Raw genomic sequence first — 24045 nt, forward strand, 5'->3', positions numbered from 1 at the left:
CGCAGCGTCCTAGTGAAGACTGCGCAACTCGCGCAGCGCGTCGTCCATGCAACTGATAGCAGCGGACACGAGCGCTCAGCTTGATTTCAAAAACAACAGATTTTAGCGCTAGATCTCTTATTTAATAACGGACTAAATGAATGATCTGCTAGTTAACTGGAGATGTTTTATTTATTTGTATTAGGTACATCCGTGCCTCAATGTTTCAAAAAGTGAATGTGTGTGAAACCACAGTAAAAAACAATTGGCGTTGATTGACGCCAATCGGACGTTCATGTTTTTTTTTTCGTCTATTTGAAAGTTAAGCTAATAATAATATGTTGCATTCTATACGGCCTGATTGTGTCATTTTTTAAGTTACATAGACTGCCTCCAGTTTTCCTCAACTTGACTAATTAAGAGGCGATATATTTGACCGGCATATCATCAAAATGTCCGTAAAACGAAACCTCTGCCGGTCACTTTGACCGGCACCATTTTTTTCTAGCGGAAACTCGGATTGAATCATATCACAGTCTTTTGTGATTCACAGAGCTACCATTTAATGCACAAGTTATACAGAACACTATATAATGTTGATTTTATGTCATTTTTTGAACTTGTCAGTGACTGCGTTTACATGGACAACAGAAAGCATCATTCCCGTTTACATGCATTGTAGAAGCAGCGTACTCTTCTCCCGTATACATGCAGCTCAATCAGTAAGCAGCCTTCTCCACGGCAACGTCATTTCCCCACGACGCTTGAGTAAATAACACACAAGGGATCTGAGGAAGACATCTCTGTTTTTCACTTTATTCCAAGATATTCTAGAGTTGTTGCCGTGTTTGTTTCCTTAACCCACTATCGCGACCTGCAGCTGAATTGCGACACATTAGTGGGGTTTCCCTCTTATGTAAAACTCCGGATTCCCCTAATGTACAAGCGCATATATGTGAACATGAGGGATAGTCACTATTTTACTAAATGGGTATAGTTTATAGTGTGTGAGCTTTTCCCACTGTTCTCCCAGAAACACGGAATTCTTTCCACTGTTTGGACATGTTGATGTGTTCCATCCTATGATGTTTTTTATCCGGTCTGTTCCACGCACTCGCACTCTTCAAACACCCATCAGAGCGCTGATTGTGTGTTTACATGAGCACATTAAGCCGTGTTCTCAGAGAGAACCCTAGGTGTGTTAAACGCTCTATCCCTTGCTTTCATGACCTTTCAGAACACCGCTTTCTGCTAAAACCCTGGAATAAACCATTTTCTTAAGAGTCAATGAAACACGGTATCTGATTTGTTAGGAAATCCGTATCGGAGCAGGGTATAACATCCGGATATAAGATTGGTGCATCCCTTTCAAGTCATACCAGGGCCGCTGCCAAGGGTGGGCATTAGGGGGCAATGTCCCTCCGAGTGCTGTAAACAGTTTTACAGGCATGAGGGGGAAAAATTCATATGCCAATAAAAATGCTTAGGAACTTTCACTGTGATTCTCTCAATCTACTGTTTACTGCTTCTAATTGCTGCTCTGCAATAAAGCTGCCCATTGTTGTTGGTGTAGGATTAGTTCCTCCAACTCAAATTCAAACCTTAATCACTAGTTGGACGGGAAACACTAACTCTAAATCACCTTTAATCGCATGTTGTGAGAATCCGCAGAGAAAATGTCATTTCTTTTTAAAACAGTTATATATGGTTCAAACTCATTTTTAAATAACAGTAGTGTAGTACTTAGAATAGAAAATATTTATTGAATAATTGTAGCACAAAAACAAGTTTTTCCAAGTTTCATGTACACATTTACATTATTATGAGAGAACCCTTACAATCAGCTCAAAAATAACCTGCAGTGAGATGACTTTGGTGAAAGTAAAGTGACCTGACGTCTCTTGAACATGCGAATAAGGCGCTCTTCACTGATTGGTTCAAGCTCTGGAAATGATCTAAAATGTGATTTTAAAATGCTATGAGAGGACACCTCAGACTTTACCCCCTGCTGATGTAAATGAAAAAAAAAAATACATTTAAATACTCAACCTCAATGTATAATTATGTTAACAGCAGATTATTACTTTGTAAAGTATCGTTTACTTAGTTAGAGTAGTGTCTCATATCACAGGAGTGTCCCGACATTCCTCATGTTCTGCCGATGACCCTGCAATATGCTGATGTTCTTCTGTAACCTTCATGCTGTGTCCGATCACATAGCCTAATCAATATTTTCGAGACACCCCTTCATCATGGTAGAAACTGAGTGCTCACAGGCACATGAAAGAGCTCTTTATGGGTGTCAGCTCTGAGCTACACACCACTGATTTAATATTAGTTGATTTGTTTGTTTCAAATGATGAAGTGTTTAATGGCATTTCAGTTTTTGCTGTGGAAGAAAAATAAGTATTGAAAATATTCTAATTGCAATGTAATTCATTTTGTCTTCTGCTATCATGACAATCCTAATCTGAATTAGCCGAAAATCAAGCATCACTCATCACACATGACATGCTTTCAGTGATCATCCAGAAACACAAGGACTAGCAGAAAAATATGACATACTTTATCATTTTACAAACATCACACCAAATGCAAACAAAACACAAATTCATGTGTCAGGGACCAAAAGAACTGAAACTTACCTGATGAAAGCGGCGACTGAAAGAGAGCAGGAGCGGCGGGAGTGGGTTCATCTGAAAAAACAAGCACCGAGATGCAACACACATTAAGACCTGTATGTTCACTTGAGGTGGATACTTTTTTTATTCAATCAGAAACGCTTCAATTATGATGGAAACACATTACCGAATAATTTATTAAGAATAAAAATGTGCATTTAAAAAAGTAATATGACTGAATAACTCGTTCATATCTGGACTAATCACATCGGAAATGTTTCTCTGGTCGTCCAGAAAATCCAGAACATGCAGAGAGTTTGAAGAGCAGGTTTATTGACACTTTGAAAATATCTTCTAGATCTGCACAGTCAAGTCATTCGGATGGAGTGACACACACACAACAGAACATGCTGTCGCTCCCAGACATGGGACAAAACCCACATCCAAAATCGCTCACTTGTTCACTATATAGTGGACATCTGTGCGCGCCCTACATCAGGCAAGGAGTGAATGAAATGAGACAGTGAACTCAGATGCTGAGTATCGGAAAGAGCGCTGGAGATGACACAAAATCAACTTGCATCATAATTACAACAATAATAATACTTGTTATTCTTATAAATTGGTATACAATAAATCTTTATTCTGTTTGTCATGTTTAATATTTATTTTCATAATGATTGAAATAATCTTACTGCTAAAAAATGCTAATAAGAATAAAACCATTTAAACAAGTGTACATTATTGTCTTTATTTATAATTTTTCCCATTTTGACACTCTACCATCCAAACTCAGTAGCATTTCTGAACGCTGAGAAGAGATGACATGTGTACATAGAGCCCTCATGTAGGGCTGCAACTAATGTTTATTTTCATAATCGACTAATTGAATGATTATTAGAACAATTATTCCTCTATTGGGGTGATTATTGCAAAGATTAATAATTAGCTCTTAACTGACTATTACATCAGATTGTATTAAACATGCTTACTAACAATAAAGAGAACAAAATCATCTTTGAAAAATGACCTCTAAATTACTTGCACTAAAATTAAAGGAAAAAATATATTCATATTTAGTTTAATTTAGTAAACATTTTTCACTGCAAAAAATAAAATAAATAAATCAGTAAAATCAGTTCATTGTTAATCAAGTGTTTTTCATTTAAAATATCTTTACCTGACAACAAGATACATTAAGTTGAGAAGCAACAGAAGATATTTAGACTTGAATCTTAAACACATTCAGTACTGATGTTTATTTACATATTTATGTTTTTCTTATTTTTCTTTTTTCTCAGTGTTCATTTCAATTTGTTGACAATCAATAATAATAAACGTCAAATATTCTATATATTCGTTTATATATTAACTATATCTGCCACCATATCGGTAATCTGTGAATTTCCCCTCTCTAAAATCAGTTTCGGTCTCAAAAATCCCAAATATATATAAATAAATATATATCATATTTTTATTTGATTCAAGTTTTATATATCAATTTGATTGTCGAGCGGAGGTGGGCGGGGCCGGGTCGGAATACCAAGTGCCCGGTCCCCAATCGGCCTGATGAGGCGCGCGAGGGATAAAGGCGGCCGGTGACGATGGTTCGAGAGAGAGAGAGAATTACGGGCATGTCCGTCGTGTGTGTGTTTGTTTATGCTTTTGGTTTAAGTTTTCATAAAAATTATGATTTATGTTGACAAGCCGGTTCTCGCCTCCTCCTTGCCCATCCTTTAACTGTGTTACATTGGTGCCGAAGCCCGGGAAGGAGGAGGGATGCCCGTTGCAGAGTCCTCGACACTGCCATCTACCAAGGGTGGGAACGGCCACCGTCCGCGGGGCAAGTGGGGACTGGATACCCCGACCGCCTGGAGTGAGGGAGCCACTGCCGGAGGAGTGCCCTGCCGTCCCCAGACACGCGGAGGGGTCAAGGGAGACCGCCGTCCGCGAGGGAAGAAACTCTCCGACCTCCCGGAGCGGTAGGGCCACTGCCAGGGGTGGAGGAGTGTCCCCATTTGCTGCCAGAAAAGTGGAGGGGCGTTCAGCCCACTGGGGGTCGAAGGTTTGACTGTGGTTCGCCCGGGGTTGGAGCGGCTGTCGTCTGCCTGAGTGTGGAGGAGTGTTCGAGTATCAATTTGAGGTACCAGGGCTGGTATTTTACCAAAGTTAAAATTCTGCTATCGGAGCAACCCTACTGTGCAACCCTCTGTGCAATGTATTAATAATTCTGTATAAAACTGAATGTTTTCACTACGAGTGTGATGAAACGTCATTTTGTGGGCATGCGAGGAGTTTGGTTTTTCAGCGGTTTATAATGTTATGATGGACAGAATATTTAAACTGATTGCATGAAGTACTTTGTAAAGGCAACTTTAAAACACTTCTACCATTTTCTATGACTGAGTTTTGCTGCGTGTGTGTTTGACCAGCTGACATCAGTGACTTTAGAAATGATGAATAGAAGTCACAGGACCTTTCAGATGATGAAAAAAACGTATCAAATTAAACTTATATAAGATAAAGTCTTATATTCCGGAAAATACATTAAGTGTATTTGTTCACTTGGTTTTACTTCTGCGAGTGCATTAAAGAGAAAATATACTTTTATTCAAGATCTATTCTCTAAAAGCAAGTCTTAATATCTCATATGCTGCTTTTCAGGTAAAAGCACCTTTATTAAAGGATTTTTAGATATTTAAAATATTTGTATTTTTAATATTATATTCAACATTCTCAGATAACATTTTCTTCTGCAGTATAGCTGCTATAGAAAATGTACGTTGGTTTAAATGAGTTTTAGATATTTTTTAGAGATGCACGAGTCCAATTTCCGATATTTTGCAAGTGTGACCTGCCGATACCGATTTTTTTTTTTCAGATTTTCTTTCTAAGAACTATTATTGACTGCATATACAAACAAAATCTACCTTTCTTCAATGCTAAATTTTATTTTCATAATAAAATAAATTATTAAACATTACAATTTCCCCCAAACTGCACTAAGTTACAGGATCTTCTCTCACTTAAACAACTCTCAAAATAAAGTGCTCTGTGACTGGAAAGAGGTAGAAATAACAATTAACTGCAAATGAGTTGCTTTATATAACAGATGTCATTTTCCACTATTTTTATAAACTGACCTTTTTCTCTTTATTACTCGTCTAACAAAACAATTCCAAAGATCTGAAAAACTGAAGTGTCCAATACGCTCAACTTACGTTAGATGTCCAAATATCAGTTGTAAAACTGAGCACTGCTTCGGGAACGGCTTGTATACCTGTCAACACTCCCGTTTTTCCCGGGAGTCTCCCGTTTTGTTATTTCTCCCCAAAAAACTCCCGTAATTTGTATGGCCCAAACCACGTTATATGAATAATCACATCAATATATTATTCCAAGGTGGTCCAGTTGCCAGATCTTGAATGAAACGCATCCTACTCACACAATCGACACATCATACAAATTACAAATCATTTATGACCACAATCTGGTAACCTGCAACCCATTTGCGCTGTTGATATCAGCGCAGGCAGTAGATGTACAGTTATTATTGAACAGTTTGTTAAATCAAGCATCACTGGTAGATGGGAGGAGAAGAATCAGCTGGTGCTCCGGTGAAAAAAACTAAATGTGCATGTACATTTAACAACAGCTGGGTGGAAGAATTGAATTTCATATCCCGAAGCCATATCGACAATGCCCACGCCTTTTGCAATGTGTGTAGAACTGATTTTAATATCGGACACGGTGGGAAAAATTACGTTAAATCACAACGGCACAATTTGTATGTATTTAGCCTGCCTCTGCCATCCAGCACCCCCCTTCCCCTCTCCCGGATTTGTGTACCCAAATGTTGACAGATAACAGGCTGCGTGTGTGACATGACACAAGATTAAACAACTCGGGCAACGCGACGTCGGAAAGTACCTCCTACTCTGTATCGAGGAAATTTATCAGATTTCTGAAGCCTCTGTCCTCAACTATGGAGAAAAGCTGGTCATCCAGGACCATGAATTCCATCATTTTCCTCATAATTGCTTTGGTATTTTCGCTGCTCATTCCAAGGAATGATAGGAGAGGCTGCTGACTTGTGACTGGCTCTGAGCTCTGGCTAGCTTTAGCCGCTTTCACTTTTTAGCTTCTTTTTTAAAATGGGCATTTTCAGCTGGGTGATGGTGTTTTAAATGTCTAATTGGGTTTGTTGTTCCAAAAGTTATTGCGGTGGTACCCCACGGTTTACTTTGGCCTTACAATTATTACACATTTCGAACTTTATGTATTCTTCACTCACAGTGATGATCTTCCACGCCAATGACATGTTTACGTGCGGCTGTGACGTTACTGCCTGCGCCGCTGGCAACAAAACGGACCGGCATGGAATCGGAAAGACGTGAGGCTGACCGGCCGGTCACCGTTCTGGGCCGAGCATGCGTAAAATCGGCTAATTCCGGTCCCTGGCCGGTCGATCGGTGGATCTCTAATATTTTATTGGAAAACAAGCCAAAACAAAAACAAAAAATAAACAGATTTTGTTACAGTGTATAATGGGGGCAAAGACTTCCTCTCTCACCTTTCTGTTCACTTCACAAACTGCGTATTGACAATTTTCTTCACGATAAGAAATGCACAGTGACACATAAATTAGGATTCAATAAGCTGTGAGTCATCACGTTACAGAACATTTTTGTCAAAAAATTTTTTATTATCAATGTTGTCGATAGCCTCGTCTAATCGTTTCAGCCCTACCCTCAAGTAATACAGTACTAAAGTTATTAATAACATCCATTGATTTTTAGACGAATATATACATGTGATAACTGATATTTGAATAATTTCCACTTGTGAGTTAATAATAATATTGTCTCAGTGAATTAGTGAAAAAAGAAATCACAACAAAATTAAATATATATTCATCAGTATAAATAAATCCTTAATTGTTCAATTTATCGGAATGATTTTGGGTCGCTATATTTTATTATAATATTTATAATAATGTCAAAAGGTAAAACACTACAGCCAGCAACAGCTTGAAATAAAACATTGCAGGACTGAATGAAACTGTAAACACTGGGGTCTCTCATGCTCTCTCTCTCTCGATCACCTACTCTCTCTCTCACTCACTCTCTCTCTCTCTCGATCACCTACTCGCACTCTCTCTCTCTCTCTCGATCACCTACTCGCACTCTCTCTCTCGATCACCTACTCTCTCTCTCACTCACTCTCTCTCTCTCGATCACCTACTCGCACTCTCTCTCTCGATCACCTACTCGCACTCTCTCTCTCGATCACCTACTCGCACTCTCTCTCTCTCTCTCTCGATCACCTACTCGCACTCTCTCTCTCGATCACCTACTCGCACTCTCTCTCTCGATCACCTACTCGCACTCTCTCGATCACCTACTCGCACTCTCTCGATCACCTACTCGCACGCGCTCTCTCTCTCTCTCTCTCTCGATCACCTACCCGCACTCTCTCTCTCTCTCTCTCTCTCTCGATCACCTACCCGCACTCTCTCTCTCTCTCTCGATCACCTACCCGCACTCTCTCCCTCTCTCGATCACCTACTCGCACTCTCTCTCGATCACCTACTCGCACTCTCTCTCTCTCTCGATCACCTACTCGCACTCTCTCTATCTCTCGATCACCTACTCGCACTCTCTCTCGATCACCTACTCGCACTCTCTCTCGATCACCTACTCGCACTCTCTCTCTCTCTCTCGATCACCTACTCGCACTCTCTCTCTCTCGACCACCTACTCGCACTCTCTCTCTCTCGATCACCTACTCGCACTCAATTCAATTCAATTCAGAAAGCTTTATTGGCATGACAAAAAAATACATTTTGTATTGCCAAAGCATCAAAACAACATAGAAAATGATTTAGAACATTTAGTACACAAAATAATAATACTGATAGCATAAAACAATAATAATAAAAGAAACAAAGATTAATAAATAAAATTAAAAGGATTTAGAAATCTATATAAAAAACACAAAGGAACACTGAACTTGGAATTGAACATTATATACATTATATACATGTGTGTAGGTCTGATACACTTGGGCTGTGTGTTGGGCTGTGAGTGTGTGTTTATGGGATGTTTGCTGGTCTCTGGTCGTCCCTCAGGATGTGGCAAGATGCAACAAATTTTGCAGCTATATTTGAGCATTTGGCTTCTTCGCCAAGAATGAAACGGAGTTTTTGGGTCGGATTACAGGTGTTAAATTGGGGAAATATTTGATTAATTTTGGGGTAATAGTGGTCTCTGATATGTTTATATTTTGGGCATTCTGTGAGGAAGTGCAGCTCGGTCTCCGTCACTCCCAGGATGCAGTGCGAGCATAGCCTGTCCTCACGGGAGAGCCAGGTCTGTCTGCGCCGGCCCGTCTCCACGGCCAGACTGTGCTCGCTGAGTCTGTACATCGTCAGGGTTTTCCTGAGTTTCACATCACTCACTGTGCTCAGGTAGTTCGCAACAGTGTACTCTCGATTTAGTGCCGAATAACATTCCAGTTTGTGTTGGTTTTGAATGGTGTTTGTCCAATGGGTGATGTACTTGTCTTGTTCTGTGTTGATAATTTGTGCGGGCCGAATGTGTGTGTGTGTGTGCTGAGGTGTGCTGATCTCTGCAGGAGTGAGGTCAGTCAGTCTCAGCACCAGCTGGCACAGGTGACTCCTCGCCCAGCTCAGCTCTTGGTGTTTAAGGGCTTTGTAATGGTATGTGTTGGGGTCAGCTTGTTTTTAGGTGTTTCCAGAATTTGATGGCTCTTTTTTGGATGTTTAGAAGGAGAGGGTATTGGCCTAATTCTGCCCTGCATCCGTTGTTTGGTGTTTTTCTTTGGACTTTGAGAATTCGTTTACAGAAATCTAAATGTAGAGTTTCAATGGGATGTTTTTCCCAATTTAAAAAATCAAATTTGATAGGTGGACCCCACACTTCACTGCCATATAAAACAATTGGTTCAATTATTGATTTGAAAAGTTTGAGCCAAATTTGGATTGGGATGTCAATTTTGATTGATCTTTTTATGGCATAGAAAGCCCTTTGAGCTTTCTCTTTGAGTTCATTCACAGCCAGAGTAAAGTTGCCAGTTGGAGTTATTTTCAGGCCGAGGTAAGTGTATGTGTTTGTGCTCTCAATGGTTCTGTGTGAGAGTGTGAATGTGTGTTTTGGTCCCTGAGATCTGGAGCGTTTCTGGAACATCATGACTCTAGTTTTCTGGAGGTTGACGGTCAGGGCCCAGGACTGACAGTAATCCTCCAGCAGATCCAGGCTGTCCTGAAGCCCCTCTTTAGTGGGCTGACAGGAGAACCAGGTCATCTGCGTAGAGAAGACACTTGATCTCGGTGTCGTGTAGAGTGAGACCTTGAGAGGGAGCATGTTCTAATGTATCGGCTAATTGGTTGATGTAAATGTTGAAGAGGGTGGGGCTTAAACTGCAGCCCTGTCTCACTCCAGCGCCTCTGGGGAAAAATTCGGTTCTTTGGTTTCCAATTTTAACAGCGCATTGGCTGGCTGTGTACATCGATTTGATCAAATCATAGAATTTCCCCTATTCCACTGTCGAGAAGCTTCAGGTATAATCCTTTGTGCCAGATTGAATCAAATGCTTTTTGAAATCAATGAAACAAGCAAAAATGTGTTCTTTGTTTTGATGTACGTATTTGTCAATTAGTGTTTGTAATGTAAAAATGTGGTCGGATGTGCGGCATTTTGGAAGAAATCCAATTTGGCATTTACTCAAGACATTGTGCTTCATAAGGAAGTGTAAAAGTCTGGCGTTTAAGACGCTGCAGAGAACCTTCCCCAGGTTACTGTTCACACAGATGCCTCGGTAGTTGTTGGGGTCTAATTTGTCTCCGTACTTGTGGATGGGGCTGATGAGGCCCTTGTTCCAGATCTCAGGGAAGAACCCTACACACAGAACATTATTGAACAGTTTCAGCATGGCCAGTTTGAAGCTTTGGTCTGTGTGTTTCAGCATCTCGTTCAGGATGCCGTCTACACCACAGGCTTTCTTGTGCTCAAGGACTCCTAATTTTTCTTCCAATTCTTTCATTGTTATGGGGAAATCTAAAGGGTTTTGATTTTCTTTAATTGATCTTTCCAAGTTGTCTAGTTTATTAATTATTTCATTTTGTTTATAATTTTGAATTTCAGTTGGGCTGTATAATTCTTGGAAGTGGTTTTTCCACTTCTCCCCGTCTTGAATTGCCAGAACCTCTTGGTTTGGTTTGTATAACAATTTCCATTTATCCCAAAATTTGTGTGAGTTTATAGATTTTTCAATTTCTTCAAACTGGCTTTGCAAAAACTGTGCTTTTTTCCACTGGAGTGTGGCTTTGTATTGTTTTAATGCCTCACAATAAAGAAGGCGGAGGTCCGAATTATCTGGTTGTCTGTGTTTTTGGTTTGATAAATTTCGGAGGTTTTTCTCAAAGCCTTACAGTCCAAATCAAACCATTTGTCTGTATCTAAATATTTTTTCTTTGGTTTAACAATTGACAAATTACTTTTTTGTGCTGTTTTGTAGAATATGTTGTTTAAATCTTGTACTTCTTGATTGATGCCGAATTGATTTTTCGGGTATTCCTGTATTTGGAATGAATGTATGAGGGATTGTATTTCTGGAGATTCAACAGCAGTGCTGTAATTACTGGCACTGTTTTCAGTCCATTTGAATGACATTATTTTGTTCATTTGATATGGGGTCCTAATAGGTTTGGGGGATGTTTCAGATTGCTTTATATAGAGGATGATTTGGCTGTGGTCTGAGAAAGGTTTTAGGGGTTTGACTGTGAATGCTCTCAGAGAGGAAAGGTCTAGATCTGTGATGGTATAGTCTACAGTGCTGTTACCAAGAGCTGAGCTGTAGGTGTATCGGCCGAGCGAGTCTCCTCGCAGTCTTCCGTTGACGATGTACAGAGCCAGTCCTCGGCAGAGCTGCAGAAGCTGCCGTCCGTGAGCATTCACGGTTTCATCGCAGTTATGTCTGCTGGGGTAAGAAGGGTACAGGTCGTTATTGCCTGTGATGAATCTGGTACCGTCGCGATTCTAAGAAATCTAATTCTTCTCCTGTTCTTGCGTTTAAATCACCCATAAGCAGCACATTTCCCTGGGCCTGGAAATGGCTGATTTCTCTTTCTATGTTTTGGAACGTTTCCTCTTGGAAATACGGAGACTCGAGGGGTGGAATGTAAACTGCACAAAGGAAAACAGGCTTAGATGCTGATATCATTCCTTTTTGTATTTTTAGCCACAGGTGGTGCTGTTCTCTTTGGATTAATTCTATGGACAGTTCAGATTTGATCCATATTATCATCCCTCCCGAGTCTCTCCCTTGTGTGACTGATGTGAGTTTGACTGACGGTAATATGATCTCTCTGTATCCTGAGGGACAGCCAGTGAACGCATCTCCTCTACACCAGGTTTCCTGTAAGACAATGACATCTAGGTCTTGAAGTTCTTTCATAAAATCAGAATTTCTACTTTTTAGGCCAAAGACTGAGGAGTTAAGACCTTGAATATTCCACGTAGAAAAACTAAGTGATTTCATCATAAATTTTTTAAATAATGTGTATGGTTTGTTTGCTATCTTGAGAAAAGAGAAATGATACAAAATTACAATAGATTAAATTAAAACAATGAATGATGGAAGTAAGTTATGTCAGGAACTCAAAACATTAACAATTCCATATTAAATGTACATTAATACCATTGATTAGGTAGGTGTGTTTTTTTTATTTATATATATATATATATATATACATATACATATATATATATATATTTTTTTTTTAATATTTATTTTTTACCACTGTCCACTGTGTGTTAGTAGGTGAGAGCAGATGATACTCAGCATGTGTTGGATGTTGTGGAGTTCATCGTTAGCTCGGTCTGCTCCTCCGCTGACAGCTTGGGCGTAGCTCGGTCTGCCGGGCTGGGCCGGGCTCTGCTGTGGACGGGCTTCAGCTGCTGGAGCTGTGGGGCTGTTGTAGGACAGTCTGTAGGGATCCTGTCTGGGTGCTGGTGCTCTGGGTGGTGCTCCACTCGGGGCTCTAGATGAGCTGTGGTCTGGGATGTAGCTTGCTGGAGTGTGTCTCGATGGATTGACTGGGTTAGGGCTGGTTCTGCTCCACCTGGGGCTGGTCTGGTTGGTCCTGTTTAGAGTGACATCTTTGAGTCTCTTTGCGAGGATGTGTACCAGGTTCTTATAAAGGTGGACGTGGTCGTATAGACATTCAGTGTCCAGGTCTGGATGATGGGCCAAGTGGACGTTGGGCAGGAGGGCACAGTGTCTAGAGATGCTGGAATTAATTTTATTTATTGTGTTTGGATGGAAATCTCTCCTCTGAAGTAAAGTGGACAGGATGATTTTGGAGTTGGGGAAGGTTTTTCTAGCTTTTTCCACCACAGCTCTGAGGGAGTCAGACACTCGGTCCTGCTGGCTCCGCAGGTCGTTGGTGCCCGTGTGGATAATGATGTGGCTGGGCCGGCCTAGCTGGGACTTTGTCAGGAGCTCCAGGGCTTTGTCAGTGGTGGGACACCAGAATTTAACTGCTCTGTGTTGGGGGAAAAGTTTCTTTACATCGATGAATTTGCCGTTTGAATCGATGAGTAGAGCTATTTCAGGTTCCTCTGTGCTGGCTGGTGCTGGGCTGCTGTGAGACGAGGGCTGATGCTGCTGTGCTGAGGAGCCTGACAGGGGGCGCTGTGATGGCTGTGAGCGGTCTGGGTCGGGTCTCTTTGCGCTGACGGATGGGTGTTGACTCCCTGTGTTCGGCGACTCTGGGGTGGAGGGCAGTATTTGAGCTCTGTGTGTCTGCTCTGGTTCTTCTCTGGCCAGGAGGAGCTCTCTCAGCTGCTCTCTCAGGGCCTGGATCTCACTGCTCTGCTGCTCTCTTTCCTCCTGTATCTCTCTCAGCTGCTGCCTCATCGCTGCTGTGGACTGTTCTCTGTCCTCTAGCTGCAGTCTCAGTGCGGTCAGCTCACACTGATAGCTGTCCTTCTCTGTCTGGAGCTTTCTCGTCTGCTGTGTGAGGGCTGACAGTCTTTGTGTTAAGTGCTCGATGTTCTGCTGGAGTTCAGTATGAGCTGCGCATGTGTCTGACTGCTGCTGTTTCAGCACAGTTTCTCTGAGCTGCACCATCTCCATCTCCAGCTTGGTGAAGTGCTCCTGTAGGAGAGGTATAGCTTTGAGCAGGGAGGGTGAGATGTGCTCAACAGTTTCTGCAGGAGTGGGTCTGAGATCCGAGGTGCTGTTCGGTGGATTCTGATCAGATGACGAGCTTTCAGATAGTACAGCTTTCTCATGTTTCACAATTTCCACTATTGTTCTGTAGTCTGCCTGAAATGTTTTCAGGTCCCCCTGTATCATGACTGTGCCATTTTTATAAATGTTCACAGTTATTACTGTGCTGTCAGGGTCATGTGGTTCTCTGATTTTGACTTTCCAGCCATTACAGATGCCTTCTTTCTTTACCGAGGGGTAATGGTTGATGATGGCTTTATGCCAGGCACTGGGGTGATCAGAGAAGAAAATGAGGTTGCAGATTTCTCCAGTTTTGAACAGATCTGCAAACAGGGTCTCAGGGTTGTTTGACAGAAGTTTCTGCTTATAGCTTTTTCTTGCGCTGTCAGATTTCACCTCAGAGGGATACTGTATGGTGGTGAGGGGGGAGCTCATCTGCATATGGCAGTGGGCTGATTGCAGCTGCTGCTCTGATTGGCTGATTCTCTCTGCCTCAGTTGAATTGATACATTGAGTGCTAGAGTGTGGGCTAGCCATAGCTTTAGCTTTTTAGCTTATAAAAATATAAAAAGATCAATTTTATGCCCTTATATTTGAAAAAAATAAGCAAACAAGCCGAAAAAAAGATTTCCAGTGCAGTTTTAGTTGTACTCACTGCTTCTCCCTCTGTGAATCGGTGGTTCTTTTCCGGTTTTAAACTTTCCCTCCAATTTTCCAGCAGGCCAGTTGCTAGAAGTCTGATCTTCTGATCCTCTGCGTTGATTATTTGTGTTTAAAAATATAAATGCTCTATTTTCTGGGTTCTTTTCATCAAAGTTCACGTCTGTATGTGGTATTCTTCTAGATTTTGTAGATTTTTGGTATATTTCTTTTCTCAAAATAGCGAACAAAGAAGAAAATCTAAGAGCTCATGGAGATCATGGCTTCTCTCACATACACTTCAGTCTCTCTCTCTCTCTCTCGCACTCTCTCTCTCTCTCGATCACCTACTCGCACTCTCTCTCTCTCTCGATCACCTACTCACACTCTCTCTCTCTCTCTCTCTCTCTCTCTCGATCACCTACTCGCACTCTCTCTCTCTCTCGATCACCTACTCGCACTCTCTCTCTCTCTCTCTCTCGATCACCTACTCGCACTCTCTCTCTCGATCACCTACTCGCACTCTCTCTCTCTCACCTACTCGCACTCTCTCTCTCTCTCTCTCTCTCTCTCAATTTCAATTTAAAGTACTTTATTGGCATGATTGTGTTTACATACAATATTACCAAAGCATTAATACACAAAACAGATAATGACAAGACAAATAGTAATAATAAAATAGTAACAAATAGCAATAAAGATAGAATTAAAATAAGGTGCCGGGTAATGAATCAAATAAAAATAAAAACTATAATAACAATATACACTATACAATATAAAATAAAATATGCATTTAACAGGACATTAGGAACATAAGAGAATAAAAGTACTGTGACTGAAGTACATTAAGGCAGTAATTGGTTTCTGAGGGTGTGCAGCTCAAAAATTAATTTAGCTGCAACTGATGCATGATGGTCCTCCCCCAGTAACACCAGCATCTGATCTGATCTCCCCCAGTAACACCAGCATCTGATCTGATCTTCCCCAGTAACGCCAGCATCTGATCTGATCTTCCCCAGTAACACCAGCATCTGATCTGATCTCCCCCAGTAACACCGGCATCTGATCTGATCTTCCCCAGTAACACCAGCATCTGATCTGATCTCCCCCAGTAACACCGGCAACTGATCTGATCTCCCCCAGTAACACCAGCATCTGATCTGATCTCCTCCAGTAACACCAGCATCTGATCTGATCTCCCCCAGTAACACCAGCATCTGATCTGATCTCCTCCAGTAACACCAGCATCTGATCTGATCTCCTCCAGTAACACCAGCATATGATCTGATCTCCCCCAGTAACACCAGCATCTGATCTGATCTCCCCCAGTAACACCAGCATCTGATCTGATCTCCCCAGTAACACCAGCATCTGATCTGTTCTCCCCCAGTAACACCAGCATCTGATCTGATCTCCCCAGTAACACCAGCATCTGATCTGATCTCTTCCAGTAACACCAGCATCTGATCTGATCTCCCCCAGTAACACCAGCATCTGATCTGATCTCCCCCAGTAACACCAGCATCTGATCTGATCTCCTCCAGTAACACCAGCATCTGATCTGATCTCTTCCAGTAACACCAGCATCTGATCTGATCTCCCCCAGTAACACCAGCATCTGATCTGATCTCCCCCAGTAACACCAGCATCTGATCTTCCCCAGTAACACCAGCATCTGATCTGATCTCCCCAGTAACACCAGCAACTGATCTGATCTCCCCCAGTAACACCAGCATCTGATCTGATCTCCCCCAATAACACCAGCATCTGATCTGATCTCCCCCAGTAACACCGGCAACTGATCTGATCTCCCCCAGTAACACCAGCATCTGATCTGTTTCTGCCAAACTGGGAAACTGTGGCATGAGGTTTGAGAGTTTGTGGAGGTATCTCTCTCTCTCAGCTCTGTAAATTTCTCACAGTGAAGGAGAAAGTGTGTCTCTGTCTCGACCTCACCCGTGTCACAGAGAGCACAGACTCTGTCTCTCTGTCTCGACCTCACCCGTGTCACAGAGAGCACAGACTCTGTCTCTCTGTCTCGACCTCACCCGTGTCACAGAGAGCACAGACTCTGTCTCTCTGTCTTGACCTCACCTGTGTCACAGAGAGCACAGACTCTGTCTCTCTGTCTCGACCTCACCCGTGTCACAGAGAGCACAGACTCTGTCTCTCTGTCTCGACCTCACCCGTGTCACAGAGAGCACAGACTCTGTCTCTCTGTCTCGACCTCACCCGTGTCACAGAGAGCACAGACTCTGTCTCTCTGTCTTGACCTCACCTGTGTCACAGAGAGCACAGACTCTGTCTCTCTGTCTCGATCACAGTGACACAGACTCTGTCTCTGTCTGACCTCACCGTGTCACAGAGAGCACAGACTCTGTCTCTCTGTCTTGACCTCACCTGTGTCACAGAGAGCACAGACTCTGTCTCTCTGTCTCGACCTCACCCGTGTCACAGTGAGCACAGACTCGTTCATGTTTGTCTGTGTCGGCCTTTTTCTATGTTCAGACTGTGATCACTGAGTCTGTATTTGGTGGGGATCCGTCTCTGTTTTGGATCTCTTACAGTGTGCAGATATTCTGCCAGATTATATGTTCTGTTTAGGGCCCGATAACATTCCAGTTTGCTTTGGTTTTTACTTTCATTTTCCCAATGGTCCAAATATGAATTTTTGCTTTCTTTTGTGATTTGGTTTATTCTGATCTGGTTTAGTTCAGCAGTGCTGGTCTGAAACTGGTGTTTGTTAGTTGTTAGTGGGTTTGTGAGTTTTCTGGTTTTAGGCTTCAGCTCTTGGGTTTTAAGGGCTTCATTTTGCAGTGTGTTTGGGGAACTTGAATTTAGGTGTGTCCAAAATTTGAGGGATGGTTTTTCAATATGTATAATAAGGGGGTATCTGCCTAGTTCGGCCCGGCATGCATTAGTAGGTGTTCTTCTCTGAACTCTTAGAATGTTTCTACAGAATTCTGCATGCAGGGATTCTATGGGGTGTTTGTCCCATCTCGAGTAATCTGCCATACAAACCCCAAACCTCACATCCGTACAGAGCAATAGGCATTATAATACTATCAAAGATCTTACACCAGATTGTTACAGGAATGTCAACTTGGGTAAATTTGCCCTTAATAGCATAGAATGCTCTTCTAGCTTTCTCTTTTAGTGCATTCACTGCCAGACCAAAACCCCCCGAAGCACTAATTTTTAAACCGAGGTAGTCGTAGTGTCGGGTGTGTTCTATTACAGTGTTCCCCAGAGTGAATGTGTATCTGGTGTCCTGTAATCTGGCTTTTTTCTGGAAGATCATAATTTTAGTTTTTTTCAGATTGACTGTCAGGGCCCAGTTCTGCCAGTAGTTCTCCAGCAGGTCCAGGTGCTGCTGTAGCCCTTGTGCAGTAGCTGACAGCAGCACCAGATCATCTGCATAGAGAAGAAATTTAACTTCAGAATGATTTAGAGTAAGACCGGGTGTTGCAGATTGTTCCAGTAGCACTGCTAACTCATTAATGTAAATGTTGAACAGAGTTGGACTCAAACTGCAGCCCTGTCTCACTCCTCGCCCTTGAGTGAAAAATTATGTTCTTTTATTGCTAATTTTAACTGCGCACCTGATGTCTGAATACATAGATTTGATAGTGTTGTACAATTTACCCCCAATGCCGGATTGAAGAATTTTATAATATAGACCATCATGCCAGATGGAATCGAATGCTTTTTTTAAATCAACAAAGCATACATAAATTTTGCCTTTGCTTTTTTGATGTACGTGCTGGTGTGTAGCGTGTGAATGTGGTCGGTGGTGCGATCGCCTACTCGCGCTCTCTCTCTCTCTCGCTCCCTCACTTTCTCGATCGCCTACTCGCGCTCTCTCTCTCTCTCTCTCGCTCCCTCACTTTCTCGATCGCCTACTCGCGCTCTCTCTCTCTCTCTCTCGCTCCCTCACTTTCTCGATCGCCTACTCGCGCTCTCTCTCTCGCTCCCTCACTTCTCGATCGCCTACTCGGCTATCTCTCTCTCTCGACTCCTCACTTTCGATCGCCTACTGGCCTCTCGCTCTCTCTCGCGCTCCCTCACTTTCTCGATCGCCTACTCGCGCTCTCTCTCACTCTCTCTCTCGCTCCCTCACTTTCTCGATCGCCTACTCGCACTCTCTCTCGCTCTCTCTCTCTCGCTCCCTCACTTTCTCGATCACCTACTCGCTCTCTCTCTCTCTCTCTCTCTCGCTCCCTCACTTTCTCGATCGCCTACTCGCGCTCTCTCTCTCTCTCTCTCTCGCTCCCTCACTTTCTCGATCGCCTACTCGCGCTCTCTCTCTCTCTCTCTCCTCACTTTCTCGATCGCCTACTCGCGCTCTCTCTCTCTCTCGCTCCCTCACTTTCTCGATCGCCTACTCGCACTCTCTCTCACACTTTACTACAAAATGCCCAACACCCACAAGTTCTTTACAGTGGTTTGTCTCCGTTCTCTAAACAGCGATTATTTTATAAAAAAATACAAAATCACAGTAGCTACAGTTTATCCATCATGAATGATCGGTTCTTTTCAACACATGGGAAGGAAACATGGCTTTATTCGTACACTGTTTTTGCAATATTATGGTTTTTCGCACAGGCCTAAATTAAATATGAAACTTGGATGGAAACAGCTAATGTAACAGGTTTACACTGAAGGATGCTTCACGGATTATAAACAGGTGCATTAGTTTTATTTCATTACCATTTGCATTTACTGAAACTGATACTGGAATTACAGTCTGATAGAAAGTCCAAATTATTCACTTGATTTATTCATCTGTGCTGATTAATTCACTAATTCTCATCTACATGTGGAAGTGAATAAATGTGTGCAGATATAAACAATGAACACAGAACTTGCAGAAACTGTTTAAGTGGTGTGCAATACCTGCAATTCTGTGCAAAATGTCATGCCGTTACAGAGAGCACAGACAAGACAAATCTGACTCCATGAAGAACCAATCAAAAAAAGAAGAATAAAATAAACCCCATATAACAAATACACAGCCATTTTACTTAGCTTGCTAATGTTGCACAAACAGTTTATGGACATTCTTCGACTTTCATGTAAATAATATCATGTAAATTATAACTACTTACATAGGAAAAATCTCCTTATGGTCTACACGCGTCTACGGACAAAAAGGACAGTGAAAGTTCGCCCGTGTGTTCTCATCCACTTTCATTCATTTGTGAGTTAGCCACAGTCGGTCTGAGACTGATCAGTGGTTAGATAGACCGATCAGACATCCGCATGTTTTCACTTTCTTAGTGCAAAATGGCACTTTTACCTCTTTAAATGAATGTCAAGTGTTACAATTTCACAACAATAGCAACATCTGTTCTGTCCTTTTATCCATCAGGGGAATTACAATCACTGAGTTGGGCTGAAACTATTAGTCAACATTATCGACAATAAAAAAATGATTGACAAAAATGTTTGTTGTCGAATAGTCATGTGATTTGATTGAACACAACATGAGATGTTTTGAAACGCTAATGAAGACGCGGGAGAGCAGCACTTCAGCTCACAGTCCAGACGCACTCCAAACTTTCCACACAGATTAAGCTGATGTAGATCGCAGAGTATTATAATACAAACATGCAAAATAAGTAAATACAGAAGCAGTGTCATCGTGAAATAAAGCGGAGCCATACCTGGTGTTCCGCTTGAGCAAAACTTGCCTGTCAGAGATCAAAAAGGAAACACTGCGCCATTATATACTGTATTTAATGCATCCTTTATTAAAATAAAGTTTGAATAATAAAGAAGCGGGCTGAATAAATAAGCACAAACTCCAAAACTGGCATTTGTCTGTGCGGTCAGAACCGCTTACACAAGTCGCGTGAAAAAAAGAGTTTCACACTGTCTCGCGCGGAGACGCTCATCACTGGCGCAGGGCTCGCTGCAGATAGATTTTGTTTACAGTGATTGCTCGTGAAATAGTGAATTATAATATCAGTGTCACGGTGTGTATCTTATGGCGAAGAAAATCTGCGATATGCAGCTCTGTAAAGTAGAAAGACTTTTTATGAGTTAAAGATGGATCGATATCAAGTGAACAGAAAGGTGTGCCCATTATACAATGCAAAAAATATTTTATTGATTTGTCTTTTTGGTTTGATTTGCAATATAAATATCTAAAAAGTCCTTATGTGCATTTACATTAGCATTATACTGCAGAAGAAAAAAATGTTATCTGAAAATGTTGAATATAATATTTAATTAATTTTTATATTTAAATATTTGAAAATATCGCAAATCATTAAAACAAGGTGCATTTACATGAGAAGCAACATACAAGTTAATTAGACTTGCTTTTAGAGAATAGATCTTGAATATGAGTATATTTTGTCTTTACTGCACTTGCAGTAGTAAAACATACACTTGTATTTAAGATACATTCTTTTAAAGCAAGTCTAAATATCTTATATTTTGCTTAGTAAATGTATATTGTTTTAAGGATTTTTAGATAATGTTAAATGCAAAACAAGACAAAAACACTTGATAGAAATATTTTTTTCTTAATTTCTTTACTGAATTAAACTTAATAAAATAAATTTCCCTTTAATTCAGTGAATGTCATTTAGAAGTATTTTTAAAAGATGATTTTGTCCTCTTTATTGTTAGTAAGCAACTTTATTGTTTGATACAACCTTTTATGTCAGGGCACAAGCTGATTAATCGGTTAAAAGCTAATGATTAATTATCCTTAATATTAATCATTACAATAATCACCCGAATAGTTGAATAATCGTTCTAATGATCATTAGATTAGTCAATTATAAAAAGAATCATTGGTTTTCAGCTCTAACATGAGTCACAGATAATGAAAGCATTAACTGCATGTCTTTATATAACACTGAACATCTGAACACAAGCAACACAAGAACAGATTCCTTTCCTTTAGAAAACAACAAACGCTTCAAACTCTCAAAACAGACAGAAAGACTGAAGCTGTGATGAACAAACAGTCTCTCAATCATGATGAGCACGTTTCAGAGAGCGATCGAGATCTCTGAATCTGGTTTGTTTGAGTCTTCATCATCTTTAATGCTACATCAGGCCATGAAAGGGAAAGGAGTTTAGAAATGAGGTGTGGCTCTGCCGATCACATCATCATCATCATCATCATGCAGACATGAAGCTCTGGAGACAATAGAGCTGCTCTTTAACACAAGCTCATCTGAACGGTTCAATACACTGAACACACACACTGCACATTATTACATCAGATCATCCGAACATGGGCCCGAAAATCCCCGAATCCTGCAGGTTTCTTTATGACTGCGTTTGTCTGGGATACACACGTGCTGTGTTCTGATCTGTTATTGAATAATAAGCTAAACGGACAACACTTTAATAACACACACATTTCAATAAAGCGAAAGAAGTATTTATCAATCAAACGGCAGATTCACGCCCGCAGACACGAGCGGTCTTTGTTCAATCCGGGCCGCGACCACAAACCACACAACACATTCAATCGCACATTTCCTCAAAAGAAACAATAAATCCGGCAATAATCATTTCAACACACTCTCCACTCTGGCTTGACTATATTTGATCAGACAAAAGCAACATACTGAAATGCAGCACGATCACAACACAATAACAATACTGAGATACTCACAAGATGACGGATGAAGAGTGTGTGAATGTTTCTGAATGTCTTCAGATGAGAGATCGCTGCTCTTCTCTGTGTCTGTGTGAAGCGTCTGAATCTTAGTCGAGCTGCTCATCTGCACTGCAGCAACACACACTACTGCTGCTGCTGGAGGAGCAACACACACTTCTGCTGCTGCTGCTGGAGGAGCAACACACACTTCTGCTGCTGCTGCTGGAGGAGCAACACACACTTCTGCTGCTGCTGCTGGAGGAGCAACACACACTTCTGCTGCTGCTGGAGGAGTAACACACACTTCTGCTGCTGCTGGAGGAGCAACACACACTTCTGCTGCTGCTGCTGGAGGAGCAACACACACTTCTGCTGCTGCTGCTGGAGGAGTAACACACACTTCTGCTGCTGCTGCTGGAGGAGTAACACACACTTCTGCTGCTGCTGCTGGAGGAGCAACACACACTTCTGCTGCTGCTGCTGGAGGAGTAACACACACTTCTGCTGCTGCTGCTGGAGGAGCAACACACACTTCTGCTGCTGCTGGAGGAGTAACACACACTTCTGCTGCTGCTGCTGGAGGAGTAACACACACTTCTGCTGCTGCTGGAGGAGCAACACACACTTCTGCTGCTGCTGGAGGAGCAACACACACTTCTGCTGCTGCTGCTGGAGGAGCAACACACACTTCTGCTGCTGCTGCTGGAGGAGCAACACACACTTCTGCTGCTGCTGGAGGAGCAACACACACTTCTGCTGCTGCTGGAGGAGTAACACACACTTCTGCTGCTGCTGGAGGAGCAACACACACTTCTGCTGCTGCTGGAGGAGTAACACACACTTCTGCTGCTGCTGGAGGAGCAACACACACTTCTGCTGCTGCTGGAGGAGCAACACACACTTCTGCTGCTGCTGGAGGAGCAACACACACTTCTGCTGCTGCTGGAGGAGCAACACACACTTCTGCTGCTGCTGGAGGAGCAACACACACTTCTGCTGCTGCTGGAGGAGCAACACACACTTCTGCTGCTGCTGGAGGAGCAACACACACTTCTGCTGCATGTGGTTTGATATTATTGACATCTGAAATATCTGCTGCTGAACTCTTCTCTGGTATCTCAGTAGATGTTACTTTAGATCCCTGGGGAGTTAAAATGCTTTCTTCATGTATCTGTACAGATGATGTTGCTTCAGTTCCCTCTGTAGATGATGTGACTTCTGCTCTCTCTGGAGTGAACATTTCTCCTGCTGACTGTGGGCTGATAGTTTCCTCAGATCTCTGACATGTTTCTTCTGGACTGATGGAGACTTCAATGATTTCAGTTGTATTAATGGGTTCTTCAGTGGCGGGTGAAGAAGTGATGTTTTCCTCAGACATCTGTGAAGCAGTGTTTGTGTTGTCCTCTTTTATCATCTGATGTAAATCCTCCGCGTGCGGCATGTTTTCCCTCGCGTCCTCTGATTGTGTTTGATGGACGGTCGCGAGCTGCTCAACAGGACTCTCACCAGCTGAAGTGGAGGAAACTTTATCTGCCTCTTCCATCTGGAATCTCTGTTTAATATCACTGTGTTCTGGATTCGGATGTGAAAAGAGACTCACAGAGAAGCTGCACAAGGCCGCTCAATTTCACAGACTCACTCAAGTGAATAAGCGGAACACTGATAGTGCGACCCACAGTGATCTGTCCAATCAGTAAACACCCCGGTTGAGTGATGTAGCCATTCAACAATGGAGAAGCAGAATGTGCACGGAGCCCCACCCACAAAGGGTTCCCCCGCCTCATTCTCGAGCTCTCCCTCGTGTACGATAAACGGGTTTATCTGTTGATGCGCGCATGTGTATTCATGCTAAACAACAGTCAGTTCACTGATAGATGAATCCTGTATTCAATGTTCATATGAAACGAGAGGAAAATCACACTG

General features: G+C 42.1%; 1 protein-coding gene across 2 annotated transcripts in view; it reads right to left on the reverse strand.

Moving 5' to 3' along the window:
* The window catches only part of rtn4b (reticulon 4b), a 39976-nt gene extending 16229 nt beyond the window's left edge, over window positions 1-23747 (reverse strand). For both annotated transcript variants that reach the window (XM_052089667.1, XM_052089666.1), the window contains exons 1-2: window positions 22138-23747; window positions 2625-2675 (exon numbers count right to left, since the gene is read on the reverse strand). In XM_052089667.1, coding sequence (XP_051945627.1) covers window positions 2625-2675; window positions 22138-23665 — 1579 coding nt within the window. In that variant the 5' untranslated portion in view covers window positions 23666-23747. The remainder of the gene's footprint in view (window positions 1-2624; window positions 2676-22137) is intronic.
* Window positions 23748-24045: the final 298 nt, after the last annotated feature.

The sequence above is a fragment of the Xyrauchen texanus genome, chromosome 24 (genome assembly GCF_025860055.1).
Source record: "Xyrauchen texanus isolate HMW12.3.18 chromosome 24, RBS_HiC_50CHRs, whole genome shotgun sequence".
NCBI lineage: Eukaryota > Metazoa > Chordata > Actinopteri > Cypriniformes > Catostomidae > Xyrauchen > Xyrauchen texanus.